This window comes from Acomys russatus, chromosome 26 (genome assembly GCF_903995435.1).
Source record: "Acomys russatus chromosome 26, mAcoRus1.1, whole genome shotgun sequence".
NCBI lineage: Eukaryota > Metazoa > Chordata > Mammalia > Rodentia > Muridae > Acomys > Acomys russatus.
This window is the reverse complement of record NC_067162.1, coordinates 30,050,460-30,069,690: the sequence shown is the minus strand read 5'-3', so window position 1 is coordinate 30,069,690 and position 19,231 is coordinate 30,050,460. Positions and strand designations below refer to the sequence as shown.

General features: G+C 44.2%; 1 protein-coding gene across 1 annotated transcript in view; it reads left to right on the top strand.

Annotated features, from left to right (window-relative positions):
• Nucleotides 1–304: 304 nt before the first annotated feature.
• The window catches only part of Kctd19 (potassium channel tetramerization domain containing 19), a 29,046-nt gene continuing 10,119 nt past the window's right edge, over nt 305–19,231 (top strand). The window contains exons 1-5 of the mRNA XM_051168850.1: nt 305–319; nt 2,000–2,296; nt 15,267–15,417; nt 16,787–16,978; nt 18,204–18,357. Of these exons, the coding sequence (XP_051024807.1) occupies nt 305–319; nt 2,000–2,296; nt 15,267–15,417; nt 16,787–16,978; nt 18,204–18,357 (809 nt within the window). The remainder of the gene's footprint in view (nt 320–1,999; nt 2,297–15,266; nt 15,418–16,786; nt 16,979–18,203; nt 18,358–19,231) is intronic.

Genomic DNA, 19,231 nt, shown 5'->3' with positions numbered 1-19,231 from the left:
GAGAGAGAGAGAGAGAGAGAGAGAGAGAGAGAGAGAGAGAAGAATGCTTACTGCTCTTGTAGAAGACCAAGGTTTGTTCCCAGAATCCATAGGGAACTTTACAACAGTAACTCCAGTTCCATGGGATTTGACAGCCTCTTCTGGCCCCTATGAGCTCCTGCATGCACTCAGTGCACATAAAGTCATGCTGGCATATACACTTAGATATAAGTAATAAATTCCTTAAAATAGTCCTATACATATGATTTAAAAATTTGGGTCTGTTTGTTTTGAAATAGACACTCACTCTGTAGCCCTGGCTAGCATGGAACTCACAGAGGTAAGAGGTAAGAAGAAACCCACCTGTCTCGGCCTCCTGAGAGCTGGGATTAAAGGCATACACCACCACGCATGGTTGACTTACTATTTCAATAAATATAATTCAATGATCTTATGTTTTCAGAGTTGTGCAACCACCACCATAACCAACTGTAAAATGTTTTTATCTTCCTTAGCCAGGATTAGTCCCCCAGTCTTAAGTAGCCACTGATCTTCTTTGTCTCTGTAAAATTGCCTTTTCTTCACATTGCCTGCTTTGTTTTTCTTAGCATAATGTTTCAAGGTGAACCCATGTTGTGACATGTATCAGTACTTCATTCCTTTTTATTAATAACATTTACTTGGGAGGCAGAGACAGGTGGATCTGTGAGTTCAAGGCCAGCCTTGTCTACATAGTGAGTACATAGTGAGTCCCATGCCTGCCATGGCTCCCACATGAGACCTTGTCTCAAACAAACAAGCAAACAACCTACCAAAATAGTTTCAATGTATGGATATATTTCACTTTGTTTATTCATTCGCCAATTGATAAACAAATTCAACTGAACACAAAGATTTATTTCTAGGCTCCAGTTTAGTTTTTTTGTTTGTTTGTTTGTTTTGTTTTGTTTTGAGACAGGGTTTTTCTGTATAGCCTTGACTGTCCTGGACTTGCTTTGTAGACCAGGCTGGCCTTAAATTCAGAGATCCTCCTGTCTTTGCCTCCCTGAGTGCTGGGATTAAAGGCGTACACCACCACACCAGCTCTAGGCTCCAGTTTTATACCATGTATTTATATGGTTGTCTTTAATTAATCTTGATGTGTACTGTTTTAAAATTGGAAGTATGGATTCTAAAATTTTATTTTCCTTTCCAAAGATTGCTGTAGCCATTCTAGGTCATTTCTTAGGCAGCTGATGTTCGCTTCAGTATTGTGTTGAAGTTGTTGGCCAGTTTGGAGACTGCCACCATATTTTTTTAGACAAGGTTTTGCTGTGTAGCTCAGGTTGGCCTAGGATTAGCTATCTTCCTGCCAGAGTCTCCAGAATTTGAGGGCTATAGTTGTGGAACAGCATGCTCTACTTGACTATTGTCATCTCCATATTAAATATCTCAAATGAACCTATATTCCCAATTACTTGGGTATATTAAAAGTTTCCCTCAACAGGGGACTAGGGAGAGGGTTCATCAGGAAAATACTGAGCTCGAGCCTCAGCACCCAAATTCAGATCCTCCTGCTTCCCAACAAGCATTCTTCTCCAGCGTCCAGTTCTCCCGCCTCCCACCTTTTAATTCAGGGTCTCACTATGTAGCCATAGCTGTCCTTGAGTTCAGTATGTAGTCCACACTGGCCTTAGACTTGTAGTGATCCTCCTGTCTCCATCTTGAAGTGTCAGCATTACAGATGCATGTAAGCATGCAACCATGGCTAGGTTTTAAAATTGTTAATGTATAAAATTTAATTTAAAAATACTCTTCAGTCTTGCTGAGCTCATAACATATTCTTTCTCCCTCTCCCTCTCCCTCTCTCTCTCTCTCTCTCTCTCTCTCTCTCTCTCTCTCACTGTGTGTGTGTGTGTGTGTGTGTGTGTGTGTGTGTGTGTGTTCCTTTGGATGATGTCAGCAAATGTAGTTTAATACTTCTCATCAGGGTGCTTTCAATTTCTTTTTGTTACATAACCCTCATCTCTTTTCCCTTTAGGAGGAGCCTGGCATGCCCCATGAATCAGCAGAGGATTTGTTTCATTTCAATGTTGGGGGCTGGCATTTCTCAGTTCCCAGAAGCAAGCTTGCTCAATTCCCAGACTCGTTGCTCTGGAGAGAGGCTTCCGCCTTGACCTCTTCAGAAACCCAGAGGCTATTTATTGACAGAGACGGCTCCACGTTTAGGCATGTACACTATTACCTCTACACTTCCAAGCTCTCCTTTTCCAGCTGTGCAGAGCTGAACCTACTCTATGAGCAAGCCCTGGGTTTGCAGCTGATGCCTTTGCTTCAGGTAAGATGTGCCCTCTTCCAAGAGTGATGATCAAAAGCATCACTAAAGGTGAGGCTCTGCTCTATGTTGGTTTCTGAGGTAAGCCTTTCCATGGGCAAGTGGGAAGAGTAAGTTAAAATGCTAAGCAATATACTGGCACTGTATGGTGTCTTTTGTTTGTGAGACAGGGTCGCACTACATAGCCAGGGATCACCTTAAGTTTATGATCTCCCAGCCTCTGTTCAACAAGGGCCACCACACCCAGCTCTTGATTGCTCAGTATTAACAGAGATGTCCATTCTGATTCTGCTTTATTTACATCAGCAGCCACAAGGAACCTAAGACAGAATTTAATGTCCACTGAGAGGGTATCTTAGGCTCTTTCAAATCTTATTTTAAAGCCAGGCGGATCACTGTGAGTTCAAGGCCAGCCTGGTCTACAAACCAAGGCTACACAGAAAAAGCCTGTCTCAAAAAAACAAAACAACAAATCTTATTTTAAGCTGCTACTTTTTTTTTTTGAGGTGCTGGGGACAAAAACCAAAGTTTTCTGCATGCTAGGCAAATATCCCACCACTGAGTTACATCTCACAGAGATTTGCCTGCTTTTGCTTCCAGTGTGCTGGACTTAAGGTGTATGTCATCATGCCCACTGTTTTTTTGGTATTTTGAGACAGAGTGTTTTGTTTTGTTTTGTTTTTGTTCTTTGAAACAAGGTTTCTCTACTTAGCCCTGGCTGTCCTGGAATTCACTCTGTACACCAGGCTGGCCTTGAATACAGGATTAAAAGTGTACGCCACCATGTGGCTCAGTATGACCTAGAATTCACAGTGAAGTCAGTGGTGCTCTTCCTGCCTCCACCTATTGCTGAGACTGCAGACATATACCACCTTACCTTTTTTTATTCTTATTTTTGCATTTTAAGGAAGGGTCTCATGTAGCCCACGTTGGCCTTGAACTCACTCTATAGCTGAGGAGGATTCTTGATTCTGTCAGCTTGCCTCTGCTTTTCAAGTGCTAGGATCATAGGCTGGGCCTCTATATAACCTGATTCCTTTCTTTTTAGAAAATTTTGGCTTTATGATTTTCACTTGTATATATGTGTCTGTGCGTGCACACACATATGGGTATGGGTCCTCCTGACAGCTAGAAGGGGGCATTGGATTCCATGGAGCTGGAGTTACAAGTTATGAGATACCCAACTTGGGTGCTGAGAATTGAACACTCAGGTCCTCTGCAAATGCATCAAGTGCTTTTACCACTGAGTAATCTTTCTAGCACCTTTCTTTCCTTTTCTTTCTTTTTTCTTTCCTTTTCTTTTTTTTTTTTTTTTTTTTTTTTTTTTTTTTTTTTTTTTTTTTTGGTTTTTCGAGACAGGGTTTCTCTGTGTAGCCTTGGCCATCCTGGACTCACTTTGTAGACCAGGCTGGCCTCGAATTCACAGCGATCCACCTGCCTCTGCCTCCTGAGTGCTGGGATTAAAGGCGTGTGCCACCACCCAATCACCTGGAAGCACCGCCCCCCTTCGTCTTTGAGACAGGGTTTCTCTGTGTAGCCTTGGCTGTCCTGGACTCACTTTGTAGATCAGGCTAGCCTCTAACTCACGGAGATCTACCTACCTCTGCCTCCAGAGTGCTGGGATTAAAGGTGTGCGCCACCACTGTGCTGCACCTTCCCTTCTTATTTTAAGAGCTTTAAATACCTTTACTTATGAAGCATCAAAGCATGACAGAAAATGGAAGCATTAGCTTTTTTTCTCCAAGCCACAGAAATCATTTTGGTAGTGGCTGTACTTAAATAGTTTATTTGGTAGTTTTTGAACAATTTTTTTTAACCTGAAAAAACTAAATATTATGACTGGGAAGGACATCTGGGCATGTTCCATCTCAATCCCACTGTCTGGCTGAGGTGTTGTTTATTTCACTTCCATAAGGGCTACATTTCCGTCAGCTACAGTGCACCTGCGTGCCGCTAATGTCTCCCCAGGACCTCTTGGAAGAAAATTGACTTTAACTGCATGTGTATCTGGATCAGGAGGAAAGAGTCCATTTATTTTGTAATATATGTGCTCATGGATGGTTCTTGCTAAATAAGCCAGTGTTTTCTCTGAAGTTATTATATATTTAGAAATCCAAAAACTGTTAGCACAATGCAGTGCAAATTGTACTTCTCTTAGATTTTTTTTTCAAGCTTCCCACTTGAATCTCAATTTTGTCAACCTCCTTAGAAGTAAAGTACTAGAATTGCTTGCAAGTGGCTTCATAACCATTTAAATGGCCTGGCATGTTAGGATTGCTTATGGCTCTATGCCAAGCCATCTCTTTGTGTGGAGAGGGGGTAACTTGTTCATTGCAGAAAATCAAAGAGATCAAGGGAATGTTTTACAGGAGAATTTAAAAGAATATAAGCTTCTTATACAAACAGTTTATTCAGCCCTTTAGCCCTTTTGCTGTCCTCACTTCCTGAACCAAAACGAAACACATCTGGCAATCAACTTCAAAATAGGAGGCAACAACTCAGAGGCCAATGAGTTGGTCTGATTCCAAAATTCCAAGATATGTGAGTAGCAGAATTTGAAGAATTATGTGGATCTGTCTCCCTAAAACAGACTGTGAAGCAAGTGCTTATGCTTTGAAAATGGTGTTTTCGAAGAAATAAACATTTGGGCTGGCTCAGCCAGAGTGGTATTTATTCACTGAAGCAGAGTGTAAATACAGCTGGGAAGCAACAGTGCCTCAAGCTAGTCAACCGCCTCATGCACATTCTCACCACTCTCCTCACTGCCAAGGCCCATCCAGCCACTCAGGGTTTGCCTAAAAGAACAAACATTACATGGAGAAAATGAATCTGTCAATTTTTTTTCGAGACAGGGTCTCTCTGTATAGCCTTGGCTGTCCTGGACTCGCTTTGTAGACCAGGCTGGCCTTGAACTCACACCAATCTGCCTACCTCTGACTCCTTGAGTGCTGGGATTAAAGGCATGGGCCACCATACCCGGCCCAAATCTGTCAATTCTTAGTCTAAAGACTCTTCTTAAGCAGGCCCACTTCAAGCATTTAACTATGGTTTAATGAGAGCATTTTGGGTTCCAGTTATTTATTCCTCTGCACTTTAGGGAAAACAAAGAATGGTACAATAAAATATAATATGAGCCACATATATGGATGACATATGTAATCATATGTAATGTCTTTTAAGAGGTGGGATCTCAGCTAGCCCGGCACTCCTAGCTTCCACTGATCCTCTTGCCTCAGCTTCTGAAGTCACTGGGGGACTACAGGTATATGCAGTAACAGCTAGTTTCATAGCTATTATTTAAATTTTGTAGTAGCCAAATTTTAAAAAGTGTAAAGAAATGAATGAAACCAATTTAAAGGTGCTATTTTATCTAACCCAGAATTTTCAAAAAGATTTACATTTCAGATACTTTGGCTTGTATGAGGTTTGCAATACCTGACATGTTTGTATTTAAAGCTAGCACATCTTAGCTTAGATGCTGTAGTTCAGAAAGGGATTGAGTCGCAGTGACTAGTGTATGGAATAGCATATATCTGAACAGGTCCAAATGATTAGTGCTCCTTACTCCAGAGTCTTTCAGAATTAGCAACTTACAATAAAAAATAGACTGTGGCTCCTGCGAACCAAATGTCTTAGTCACTCAAAAGGTAGCATATATTGTTCCAGATAGTCTATAACATGGTAGGCTTTGTTGAAAGGCAGTGTGGGAAGCTGGGCATGGTGGTGTACACCTATAATCCCAGCCAGTACCTGGGAGACTGAGGTAGGAGGATCATAAATTCAAGGCCAGCCTTGGCCACATGACAAGACCTTATCTCAAATAAATATATAAGTAGATAAGTAGATAGATAGATAGATAGATAGATAGATAGATAGATAGATAAATGTTTTAAGAGGACAAAAAAGAAAAGTAGTGGCATAGAATGAGCCAACAAACAGGATAAGATTGAAAGCTTCTGGAAGACAGGTGCCTGAGCTCCTACTGATTTTCTGCTCACCACTCCGTGCATATCTACCCTTGGTCTAAGTCCCATCCACTTACCCACCCATCTACACACATAACCTGTTCCTTTCATCTGTACAAGGTACACTTGAAGACTCAGATTCTAATCAGAACACTTTATGTGTATTGACATCTGGTTCTAGAGATAAAGATAAAGGTAGGAAGCTATACAATATGAGGTAGAGCAGGGCAGTGGTGGCACACCCCTTTAATCCCAGCACTCAGGAGGCAGAGGCAGGTGGATCTCTGTGAGTTCGAGGCTACAAAATGAGTCCAGGACAGCCAAGGCTACACAGACCCTGTCTCGAAAAACAAAACAAAACAAAACAAAACAAAACAAAAAGAGCGAGTTTTATAGCATGTAAAGTTGTTGGGGGTTGGGGAATAGATCAGTAGTGCTTACTGAATGCTTATGAGTCCTTACTAACCTCTTAAGAGGACCCAGGCTCAGTATCCCAGCACCCATTTGCTTGCTCACAACCATCTGTATGTAACTCCAGTTTCTAGGGACACGACGCTTTTCTGGCCTCTACTGGTTGCTGCATGCACATGCTGCACATAAACTCATGCAGGAATACACATATTCACATAAAAGTAGTAAATAAATAAATCTTTAAAATAAAGTTGTAAGGAAAAAAAATCAGTGGCTACTGGCTTAACAGTATATCAGAGCCTGCAAACTATTTAGATGAACCAAATCCAGTCCACTCGTGTGTGTGTGTGTGTGTGTGTGTGTGTGTGTGTGTGTGTGTGTGTGTGTAGCGCATGAGCTAAGATTTTTTTTTACTTTTTCATGATTGGAAAAAGTCAAATTTCAGTGTTCACTGGTGCTCATCTGTTTATATATTATTTATGGCTGTTTTTGAACTACAAAAAGAGCTGAGTATTTGAATCGACAGAGACCATATTGCCAGCAAAGCCTAAAATATTTAGTATCTGGCCTCTCACAGGAGAAAACTGTTTACTTCTGGCCTAGATTCAATAGGGCCAAATGCAGAAGTAGGAAGATCAGCTAAGAAGCTCTGACAGCATCCAGATCAGGGCTCTCGACCTTCCTAAGCTGCCACCCTTGTGGGGACCCCAACCATAAAATTATTTAGGTTGCTACTTCACAATTGTAATTTTCTACTGTTATGAATTATAACATAAATATCTGTGTTTCTCAATTGTTTAGGGGACCCCTGTGAACAGGTCATTTGGCCCCTGTGAAAGGTCATTCAGTACCCCCCCCCACACACACACCAACAGGTTTCAACCCACAGATTGAGAACCCTGATCCAGATAAAAGAAAGTGAAGGCGTGGGCGTGTGTGGTAATGGAAACACTTTACATCCTGGGTGTCTTGATGAATTTGCTAATGAATGGGATGCAGGACATGAAAGAATGGACAATTTCTTATGTTTCTACCCTGAGCAACAAGGTAAATAGTGAATTCTGAGAGATGTTAACAAGTAGGGGGCAGATTGAAGCATGTCGGGCTGGAGAAAGAGTGAAAAGGTAGTAACAATCCAAGTGGGAAATTGAGGAGCCACTGGGTAGGCAGGTCTGGAATTCATGGGGACAGTTGGGAACAGAAATATAATCTATCAAAGCGGATACGTGAATCTTTGAGCCTGACAATCTTGGAATGTTATATATTATTCATAGGACATATATAAAGAGGTCATTGCCAGTCCGTACATCAGCATCCCGAGGCTTCCTAGAACTTCATGTGGAATTTGAGAAGCCTCTTAAACATAACCTACTGAGTCTTCCACTTGCCCTCAGACTGAGGAGGAGTCACAGCTGCTCCTGGAGAATGTGAGGGTTCCCTTCGGGGCACTCACGAGAGTGTAAGGTTCAACGCAGGCTGTTGGTTTGCTTTTACATGCCCTTTGAAGCCCACAGAGGTTCGAATATATGCTAACACACATTCTACCACTAAACTACACCTTGGCACAAGTTTTCCTATCTCACTGCCTTCTGAGAACTTTAAAGTTTGAACTATAAATTGTTCCATTTGTCAGCAATCTGCTACCAGTAAGGAATACAAATATGCCTACATCGATTGTGTTCAAGGGAGCAAGGGAGTTTTTATGTTGATGACACAAATGATGCCTTTGATAAAATAGGCCATGGGCAGTCTCACTTCTCTTACTTATGATGTGAGACAGATTACCTTGTGGTGTTGGACAGGAACATATAAATGGCAGATAGTCATTCCAACAGTGTGGCTTGTGGACAACTCAAGTGCAGAGCCCTTGAAGTGGCTTCAAGCGTCCCCACAGACTGGTCCATCTGTTCATCCTGGCTCATATCACAAATATGATAACTTGTGTATGTAAAGAAATACATAGCCATGTATACATGTATACAAATACATACACTGAGGTTCATTCATGTTCCTCAGTGTCCCCTTATGCGTTATTTCTATGCCTCTACACTCATTTTTTTTTCTTAAAATATCCTCCTTTTAAATTTTGTTATAAATGTAGCTCACAGGAAGCATAGCCTGACAATTCCAAAGAAAGTTATTGTTGCTCTGTGGTTATAACAGTGCTAATTCTGTTAAAATCATTTTGTATGTCTTTCTGTTTTTTCTGGCTTATATTATTTTCATGTTTGCATATACAATGGTTTTCAAAGTATCTGGTATCCATGGGTGCTTGTTTTATGTATGAGTGCTCTATCTGCATGTCAGAAGAGGGCATCAGATTCCAGTATAGAAGGATGTGAGCCACCGGACCTCTGGAAAAGCACACAGTGCTCTTAACCACTGAGCCATCTCTCCAGCAGCCCCAACTATAAGTTTAGTTACCATCTGCTGGGAGATGAAAACTGGACCCACCGCTACGGAGCGAGGAGACGGAGCCAGCAGGAGGGAGACCAGTCTGAAGCACTGAGAGCTCCATCTCACTTAGCTTTTGGTGTTGGTGTCATCGGAGCACATCCTTTTGGTCTAACACCCGTGCTTCCTTTCAGCAGCAGTACAGGTACTCGCTGTCTTCACACAGCAGTCAGGGATTTGGCAGCCCCCTCAGCTCCTTTACCACTATGCTGCTCCCAATAGCCCAGAAGAACATAAGGTTTCTCTGCTCTGCCAGCAGGGTGCATCGTCAGCCATCTCTTAGCAACACACACACACACCTGCACCATCAGTTTTACATCGCTTCTCTACTATCTAGGCCCAAAGCAACATCAATTGTCCTTACAGTAGCAGTTAGCCTTCTGAGTTCAGGTCTGTATTTCCCATTGACCTGGCACAGTGGAGCATGTCTGTAATTCCAGAACTTGGGAGGCTGAGGCTGGAGGACTACAGCAAGTGCAAGGATAGCCTGGGCTACATAGCAAGACTGTGTGGCAAAAGAAGACCTCCTTCTATAACTTTCCATGTCTTTTTTTTTTTTTTTTTTTTTTTTTTAATTCTGCCTGCACGTGTGCCTGCACACCAGAAGAGGGCACCAAATCTCATTATAGATGGTTGTGAGCCACCATGTGGTTGCTGGGAATTGAACTCAGGACCTCTGGAAGAGCAGACAGTGCTCTTAACCACCGAGCCATCTCTCCAGCCCAACTTTCCATGTCTTAACATAGAAAGAGTAAAATTCCAAAAAGTAATCTTCAGGTAGATGAAAGTAGACCTGAAGTCAGCCTACAGAAAACCGGCCATATGCTCTGTGACAGCTCAAGTCAGGAAAGCCAGCTGTCCCCAGGAAGCCAGGCTCCCTGTCATGTTTGTTATTCACGCATTCTTTCTTTCAACAGAAAATGCATTGCTGTCCCATTTCTAGCAGAGAACAAAACAAGCAAAGTCCTTGGGGTCTCGGGGAGGTTATACTAGAAGCGCTGACAGAGCATAAATAAGTAAGTAGGAAAGGGAGCTGGAGTGTGCCTGTGGTTTCTTAAAGCATCCTAATGTCTTCCTGTGAGCAGAGGTCTTACATTTCTGCATTACCAGAGCAGACTCGCTGAGAGAGTTCAGGAAACAAGTGAAGCTCCTGGGCATTAGTTGTAAGCTTAGCCCCTTCAATTAGCACATAGCATGTCCTCACTGGCTGGGATCACAATCTTTGTAGATTCATTTGCCTGATTTCTTCTCCTTTTAAGATTTGTTAAATGTTTCCTTTCTTGGGGAAAATGGGGCTGCTCACAGTTTAACAGAAACCCCAGAACATAGAGGTTTCATTTCTATAAAATGGCTCATCCTCTCTCCACCAGCATATTTCCCCTCAAGCTAGCTGGGCTGACCTACTAGAATATATACCCCATACCAAACAGAGAATGCTGGGACAGCCTTAAGTAAGTTGTTGTCCTGGACAGGAATTTCCTTCCTCCCCAGGGGCCCCTTCTCACATGGCTAATTTGGACTTGCTCAAGGACTCATCTGTTTTATCCACTAAGATAGAATTTGGACTTTGGATCTGCAGGTGGCCCATTCAAGCTCTTATGAATGCTGAGCAGTATCTGAGAGTGGATTTGGGTGCTCTTTTGTCTCTCTCTAGGACTCCCCTGTTTCACCCTCTTTACTGTGTGCTTTGCCTTTCTGTCAATCACCAATCTAATTCAAACTGAGCCCCGTTCTTACTGCCATTGTTTGTCTGTCCTTTGTCATTCTGGTCCCTCTCCCCTTAAGTCTTCTGTCTCTCAGGTTTGCAAGTTGGGGTCATTATCTTCAGTGCCCTCTGAACTGTGAGCTGTGTGTGCTAGCTTAGCCTACTCTGCATCTTCCTCAGTTGTGTGAGTGCACTCCATTTCTCTGTCAGCTCTCTTTTTCTTTGCTTTTCTTTCCAAAAGACTGAGCTCTCCAGCTCCCCAAGTTTCACGCAGTCTTTCACACTTCCTCTCCATCAGGACCTAGACTGGAAGATGGATAGATGAACCCAGAACTGTCCTGGATCCAACCCAAAAGCCTGTGGCAACAAAGAGGGAGCAAGAAGGGCTGGCTCTGGCCAGGGGAGGCACCAGCTTCTGCAGCTTGAGAAAGGAAGAGGAGGTTTTTGGGCCCAGGGAACAGCACACATAGAGTTGAGGTGGGGTGAGAGGACAGAGGAAAGGGTAATTCAACAGTAAAGTGCTCGACATAAGATTGTCAGACATAGTGCCAGAGGCTAATTAATAATCCTAGAACTGTGTAGGAGGAGATGGGCGGCTCTCTGGGCTCACCAGCCAGCCAGTCTGCCTAATTGGTGAGCTCCAGCCCAATGAGAGAGCCGCCCCACACCACACACCTCATGCATTTAAAAAAAAATGCTGAGGCACCAGGCAGTGGTGATGTACACCTTTAGTGCCAGCACTCAGGAGGCAGAGGCAGGCAGACCTCTGAGTTCAAGGACAGCATGGTCTACAAGTTCCAGGACAGCTAGGACTTCATAGAAACTGTGTCTCAAAACAGACAAACAAAAATGCTGAAGAAGCATTAAAAAAAAAAAAAAAACCCAACATGGTATGCTTTGGGGCTTTTGTGGAATTTAGTGTCATTGAGTTTGGTAGATGAGGTTAAAAACATTAGAAGATGAAACTGGAAAGGTAGTTTGGGGTGTAACCACCAAGAAGAAGGCAGCAATTAACATATTTTGGGCCATAATCCTCACAATTCTTTCCAGATCTTATTGTCTTTACTTGCAGACAATAGGCCTGCAGAGAACACTGGTTAAGAGGTTGGACTCTGGGCTGGAGAGATGGCTCAGTTTAAGAACACTGGTTGTTCTAAAGACATGGGATTGAGTCCCAGTGTCCAGTGCTACCTTCTGGTGTCTGTGGTAACCATGTATGTACATGGTACACAGACATACACATGAAATAAGTTATTTTGCTTTTGTTTTTGTTTTTGAGACAGGTGTTGCACTTTTTCTTCTTAAACTCTACTTTATTTGGGGTGTTTAGGCCTCAGTCTCCCAAACCGATTAGGAGAGAGAGAGAAGGTTAGTGGGGAAAGGGGGCTCCTTTACCTCTCCGGGCTGCTTTGGGTCAAAGGGTCTTTGGGGGCTGTACCAATCTCTGTCAACAGCAGACACAGCCAGCAATCTCTTCCAAGCCACTGCACCCCAAAGCATTTCTCTATGTCTATCTGCTCCAAACCACCACACTGTCTCTGGTCTCTTCAAACTGCCACACGCCACACGCCAACGCTGCCGCCATGCCATGCCATGCCACACACACACTCTCTGAGACTTCATTTATATCCTCAGAGCCCTAGAGCACACCCTCTCCATGCTGCATGAGGTAGGCCTTACCAGCTGGCAAAAGCCACACCCCAATTGAGACAACAGTTGTGGACAAACCAAAGCTCAAACTGAAATCCCACACTAGGGATTAAAACAAAAACATATTTACATAACACAACTGAGTTTACAAAGAAACCAAAACTTCCATTACAGACAGGGTTTCTCTGTGAAGTCCTGACTGTCCTGGGACTCACTATGTAGACCAGGCTGGCTTTGAACTTGGAGATCCACCTGCCCCTGCCTCCCCAGTGCTGGGATTGAGGTAGTATGCCTCTACAGCTTTCAGTTTGCTTTCTTATACAACTCAAGACCACCTACCCAGGGTTGGCACTGCCCACAGTGACCTGGGCCCTCCTACCTCAACCATCCATCAAGAAAATGCACCACAAGCTTGCCCATGAAGCAGTCTGGTGGGGGCATTTTCTCAACCTGAGGTTCCTTCTCCCAGATGATTCCAGCATGTGTCAAGTTGACAGAAAGCCAAGCAACACATCTTTCAAGAATTTTAATTAACCAGAAGAACCATCAAAACTCGTGAGGCAGCTAGCATGGCCTCTGCTCTCTGCTCTTATTTGTTGTCCTCATTCTAGCGCCTTCTCTCCTTCAACCTCAAGCACGGCTGCCTTCAAGGCAGAGGCCTGTGGCTGGATATGTACCTCTACCTACCTTGCCCTATCCTGTCCTTCCGGGACACAGAAACCATTTTCCTTCCTTTGTCCCATTTCTCAGCACAAATACTGTCAAGTTGTCATCCTTTGTCTTGATTCAATACGTGTCCCCATTTGCAATGTGTATTGTGTTCTTCCACTTTGTCACCATCCCAGCAACTCATTGTAAATCTTTTCCCTAGGACAACTATTAGCTCTTACAGAAACCTTTCTCTGATTGATTTCCCTCCTCCAGAGAGCTAACAGTTTGACGCAGAAGCTGAAGCTGTGTGCATACCTAAATCAAGAGGGAACAGAAAGCTTGGTCCTTTTTTAATGATGTGAAAATAGTCCCAGGGTTCCTGGGGAATCCATAAATTTGTAACTGATGCTAGAGCTTACCTCATAATATACAAACTGTTGGTGTCCATGTCCACATGTGTGTTCATGTTTGTATGAATAGACATGTACATGTGTGTGGGTTGTCAGGGGATGCCACAGATCAATGTCCCATTGTCATTCTCAATTGTTCTCCACCTTTTTTTGAAGGGTGGGGGAACTCAACAACTGAGTTGGACTGGATGACTAGCAAGCTCCAGGGAGCTATCTCCCAGTACTGGGATTACAAATATGTGCTGCCGTGCCTTTAACATGCCTCTCTAGAGAGGCTCTGATGCTGAGGACCAGTTCCTACCAATAGCAGCCACCAGAGGGCTCTTCGCAATACTTGGGAATCTCAGGAGCAAACTCACAAGGCTTTCCACCTGGGTAGCTAGCAATTAGAAGCAGGTTCTTTTGCTATTATTGAACCAGAGGTTTTCTGACCATTGCAAAGGTCTTAGAGGAGAAAGCTGATCATATGTATGGCCTATAAGGGATCACTTGCCCTGTTGTGTCCAATGGTTGGTTTATTAGGAAAATGCTATCTTCTAGAATGAGGTGAGAAAAATTTGGCTCAATACTCTGATAATTTGTTCTCTGCAAGATTGCAGAAGGAAAAAAAAAAAAAGATTGCAGAAGGAGAATAAGTTCTTGGGTAAGTGTGCAATGAAGATCCTAACCCACCCTCTGCCCTGGATCCAGCTGTGCTCAGTTAGGGTGCTCCATATGACTCTCACCCACTGCTGGTCACTGGCTCATTCAAACCAAGATGCTCTGAACTTGGGAGACTATTTGTGCAAGTTATATGGCCTTTGAACTACTTGTGTAAGTTATATAGCCTTTGAACCATTTGTGCAAGCTATATAGCCTTTTAACTCAACCGTCTCACCAGTAAAACACCGTATCTGTCTCCCAGGGGTGTGTCAAGATAAACAAGCAAATATATGTGAAAGGGATTTGAAAACTATATAACCTGTGCCATGATTTTGCTATATCTTAACCTCACTGTTAGATTACTTCCCAGAATGGAGATGAATACATAATAAGCAAATCACGACAGTCATAAAAGATCAGGGTTTTGAATTATTAAGGGCAATACTAGAAGATGATGAAACAAATTACTCTGTAGCTGGGCATGATAGGAAACACCTGTAATCTCAATGCTTAGGAGATGAAGGCAGCAAGACAGAAGCTCAAAGCCACCCTTGGCTGTTAAGTTTGAGGTTATCCTGTACTACATGAAGCCTGTTTCAAAAATAAAAGGGAAAAAAAACTCCATAGATTTTTTTCAAGAAAAAAATCCTGCTACTTGGCATAAAATTAGAAGAATACAAACTCAGAAGAAAAGTAATCACTGGAATTCTGAATTATTACCATGCCATTTTACAACTTGAAAGTTTTACATTTTGTGATTGATTCAGTTTACTTTTAAATACTGTCCTAAAGCAAGTCACATACTATTTTTCTGAGCAGTCAGTGTGTAAAAAAAAAAAAAAAAAAAAAAAAGTTAGGGCTGGAGAAATGGCTCAGCTGTTAAGAGCACTGTCTGCTCTTCCAGAGATCTTGAGTTCAATTCCTAGCAGCCACATAGTGGCACAAAACCATCTATACTGGGGTCTGATGCCTCTTCTGGTGTGCAGGTGTGTATGTAGATAGAGCATTCATATACATTAAATAAATATTTTTAAAGTTAGTTACGAGGTTTAGATTTTCAAGGCAGCCTCCTCTTTGTCTGACAGACCCTGGATAACCTGAAGGAAGGGAAGCATCACCTCCGTGTGCGGCCTGCAGACATTCCTGTAGCTGAGAGAGCATCTCTGAATTACTGGAGAACATGGAAGTGCATCAGCAAGCCCTCTGAATTTCCAATAAAAAGCCCCGCCTTCACAGGTACAGCCATGGGTAGGCCCACTCTCTGAAGTCACTAGCTTCCGCTCTCCCTACCGGAACAGATGTTAACCTCCATTTGAGCTACTTCCAGATGTCTGTCTCTGCGTAGCCTTGGCTGTCCTGGACTCACTATGTAGACCAGGCTGGCCTCAAACTCACAGAGCTCCACCTGCCTCTGTCTCCCCAGTGCTGTGATTACAGGCCAGCATCTAGCGTCTCTTTTGACCTAGTACTGGTCCCCTGTCCCCTGCATGGCTTCTGCTCCATTCCATCCTGCTGCACCTGGGCTTCATTTAGGCCACACGCTCTCTTCCTAGAAGTTAGGCCTCCATCATCATTTCCGCTTACCTCCCGCCACAGCACAGAGCTGCCCCGTGGCCTCTGGCCTCTGAATCCTTTGCAGCATAGGCTGGCCTATGGTGGGATATCAGTAGTCTGCGCTTATTAGTGGATTCTGAGCTTCCAGAGGAGTCAAACACATTTATTTAATCTGTAGTTCAAAGTAGTTGGTTTGATCAATTAGAAAGACTGTAGAAGAGGCCAGGTGGTGGTGGCGCACACCTTTAATCCCAGCACTCAGGAGGCAGAGGCAGGTGGATCTCTGAGTTTGAGGCCAGCCTGTTATACAAAGTGAGTCCAGAACAGCCAGGGCTACACAGAGAAACCCTTTCTTGAAAAACCAAAAAGAAAAGAAAAGAAAGAAAGAAAGACTGTGGTGGAACTAGAGAGATGACTCAGCAGTTAAGAACACTTGCTGCTTTTGACCCAGCACCAACATGACAGCTCACAACTGCCTAACTCCAGTTCCAGAGAATCTACATGGGACATAAGCATATATACAGGCAGAATACTCATATACATAGAAAAAAAGACATCTTAAAGAAGAGTCATGAATAACTCAATTTAGTAACTTAGGATACATAAGCCAAAATATCATATCATTCAGTATCCTTTTACTGTCTGTAGAAAAAACAAAACCATATTTTTCACAGTTCATGTCCCAGAACACTGCTTCATTGGCTTCTTTTAAAAAAAAAAAAAAAGAGTGCTCTATTTACAAGTACATCTGCCTGCCAGAAGAGGGCATCATATCTCATTACAGATGGTTGTGAGCAACCTTTTGGTTTCTAGGAATTGAACTCAGAACCTTTGGAAGAGCAGGCAGTGCTCTTAACCACTGAGCCATCTCTCCAACCGCAGAACACTTTTTCTTGCCCTTAAAATAAAGAAATGAAAAGAGAAAGGGGGGCAGAAAGTGTATGGCAGATACTGTCCTCTGGGTGGTTCCTAACTTCCTCTGGGGCCCCTGGGTCAACGGGAGCATTGCAATGCCTAAGGAGGCGGTGCCACTTTCTGTTTTCTTCCCCAGGTCTTCATGATAAGGCACCTTTGGGACTCATGGACACACCGCTGTTAGACACAGAAGAGGAAGTGCACTACTGCTTCTTACCCCTCGACCTGGTGACCAAGTATCCAAGCCTCGTGACTGAAGACAACCTGCTGTGGCTGGCTGAGACTGTGGCCCTGATTGAGTGCGAATGCAGCGAGTTCCGCTTCATTGGTGATTGCTCTGTCTAGGGGTGGCTGCCTACCCTTCCTGTGCCCACACCTGTTGCTTCTGGCCTGAGGAACTCTGAGAAGAGGTTGTAGAGACTGCTAATCTCCCAAGGGCAAGCAGAGTCCACCATTAGGCTCTCACTTAGCTCAGAGCTTTTTTGATTTGGTTTTGGTTTTGAGACAGGGTTTCTCTGTGTAGCCTTGGCTGGTTTGGAACTCACTGTGCAGATCAGGCTGGCTTCAAACTCATAGAGCTCTGCCTGCCCCTGCCTCCTGACTTCTGGCATTGAAGGTGTGCACCACCATGCTCAGCCCAGCTCAGAGCTCTTCTAGCTCCTATTTCTTTTGGGATGGCCTCGCTATAAAGAGGAACTGAACCCTTCTAAGGTAGTGTTATGGACCACAGAGTTGATGGTAAGGGCAGAGGACTGAGCTGAACTCTGGTCACTTCCTGTACTTTGTTTATACCTCCAGCTAGGCTCTAGACCTAAGCTGCTCTCAACACACAGCAAGGAAACAGGAAACTCCCTGCTCTCCCTTCCATCGCACTAGGGTGCAGCGGAAGGGGACGGATGGTGATGGCTTCTCCAGATCATATAGGATGGGCAGCCTGAGCTAAGGAGGGATGCCATCTCTCATCCTGCCCAGAAGGTAGCCTCCCTTCCCACAGTTCCCCAGGGCTAGCTTCTCTGCTACCTAGATAATCAGAGCATTAGACAAGCACCTAACCGGACAGGACAATAAACACCAAGTTATGTGCTGAATGCTTGACAGCGATCCAGAGTCCACAAACAGAGGCTGTTTGTGTTGTGCTTCTGATCTCTGAGCTGGGTCACACAGGGACTTAGGGTTGGTTCCATCTCTGCAGAGACAAATGGCAGCCCGGGCTCGGCCAGGCCTCTCCTCTCTAACATGACAACTCCCTCTTTTGGAATGACCTGCTCCTGGGTCAAGGCTCTCAGGGTATGTCTCAGGGGCTTTGTGTTCCCAAAGAGGGCCTTGGGAATGCCAGGCCAGGGCAGGGGAGGCCACACCCATGGGCTCAGGCACAGGAAAACAAAGTAATCTGGGGTCCTTGAAAAGCACCTCCTCAGATGAAATCTAATCAGGTATGTTTAGCAATTGTTTCAGCCTCACATAAGATGAAGCAGTAAAGAGCTGCCAGGGCCCAGACAGATTAGTCATGAATACGCTTTGTTAACTCATGTACTTTCTCTCTGCTTTTCAAGTGAATTTTCTTCGCTCACACAAGATTCTTCTACCAGATAACTTCTCCAACATAGATGTGTTAGAAGCAGAAGTAGAGATTCTGGAAATCCCTGAACTTACAGAAGCTGTACGGCTTTACCGGATGAATATGAGTATGTTGGCCAGGAACCCTGGGTTCCCCCTGATGTGCTAGAACAGTCTGGGCTTGAGCTACAGAAGCCAAGAGCAACAGCCACTTTGGACTTGGGTGTGGCTGAGTTAGAACCTGAGAAAAGGACCTTGGCTTAAACTCCTGTATGTCCAGGCTGGAATGTCCTAGAAGCAGGCTGGCCCTAGGCAGGTGCTGCCTGTTCCTCAGTGGAAATCCAGGGCATCATCCACCTGCAACTCCCATCTTTCCTCTTCCAGGGACACCTAAGGAGGAAGCAGAAATACTGGTGTATTTTCCACCAGTGCTTCAGTTACTTCCTGCCTAGCTTCCTTCCTCCTCCACCCCTCACTTCACTTTCTTTGACTTCTGTGCCTGTTTCTCTTGTTCCTAACCTCTCCTGACCCTTGTCCAGGCCAGACCTTCGTGCTCCTGGCTTTGCCTCATTCCAGCGGTTCCTGCTTCATAGTTTAGAGTTGCCTTTCAGCAGCTCAGGCACCAGCTACTGCACATCCCTGGAAACTCCATGTGTGCTTTAGGACGCCAGCTCCATGGGTGCAGGGTGGGGGCAGCTGGCTTTTTGAAATAACAGAGCTACCACCAGCGCCACCACCACAACAAAGTGAAGAAGTGTCTTACACATGTGACATTCAGCCTGGTTGGTTGGCTGTCCAGTGGACTGAGGCTCAGCCTCTTCCCAGGCTGACGGAATGCCCTTCCCGTATGGGGGAGTGGCGTCCTGCAGCAAGTCTCAGGGACCTGTTCCAGGATCTTCTAGTTTACTAAGAGGAACGTAAACTCATCACCTTCCCCAAGAGCTTCTGCTCCTCCGAAAGCATGGGTGTTGTGATGTGGGTACAGTGTCTCCCTGGTCCTCACATGCAATGAAAAGACAGCAGT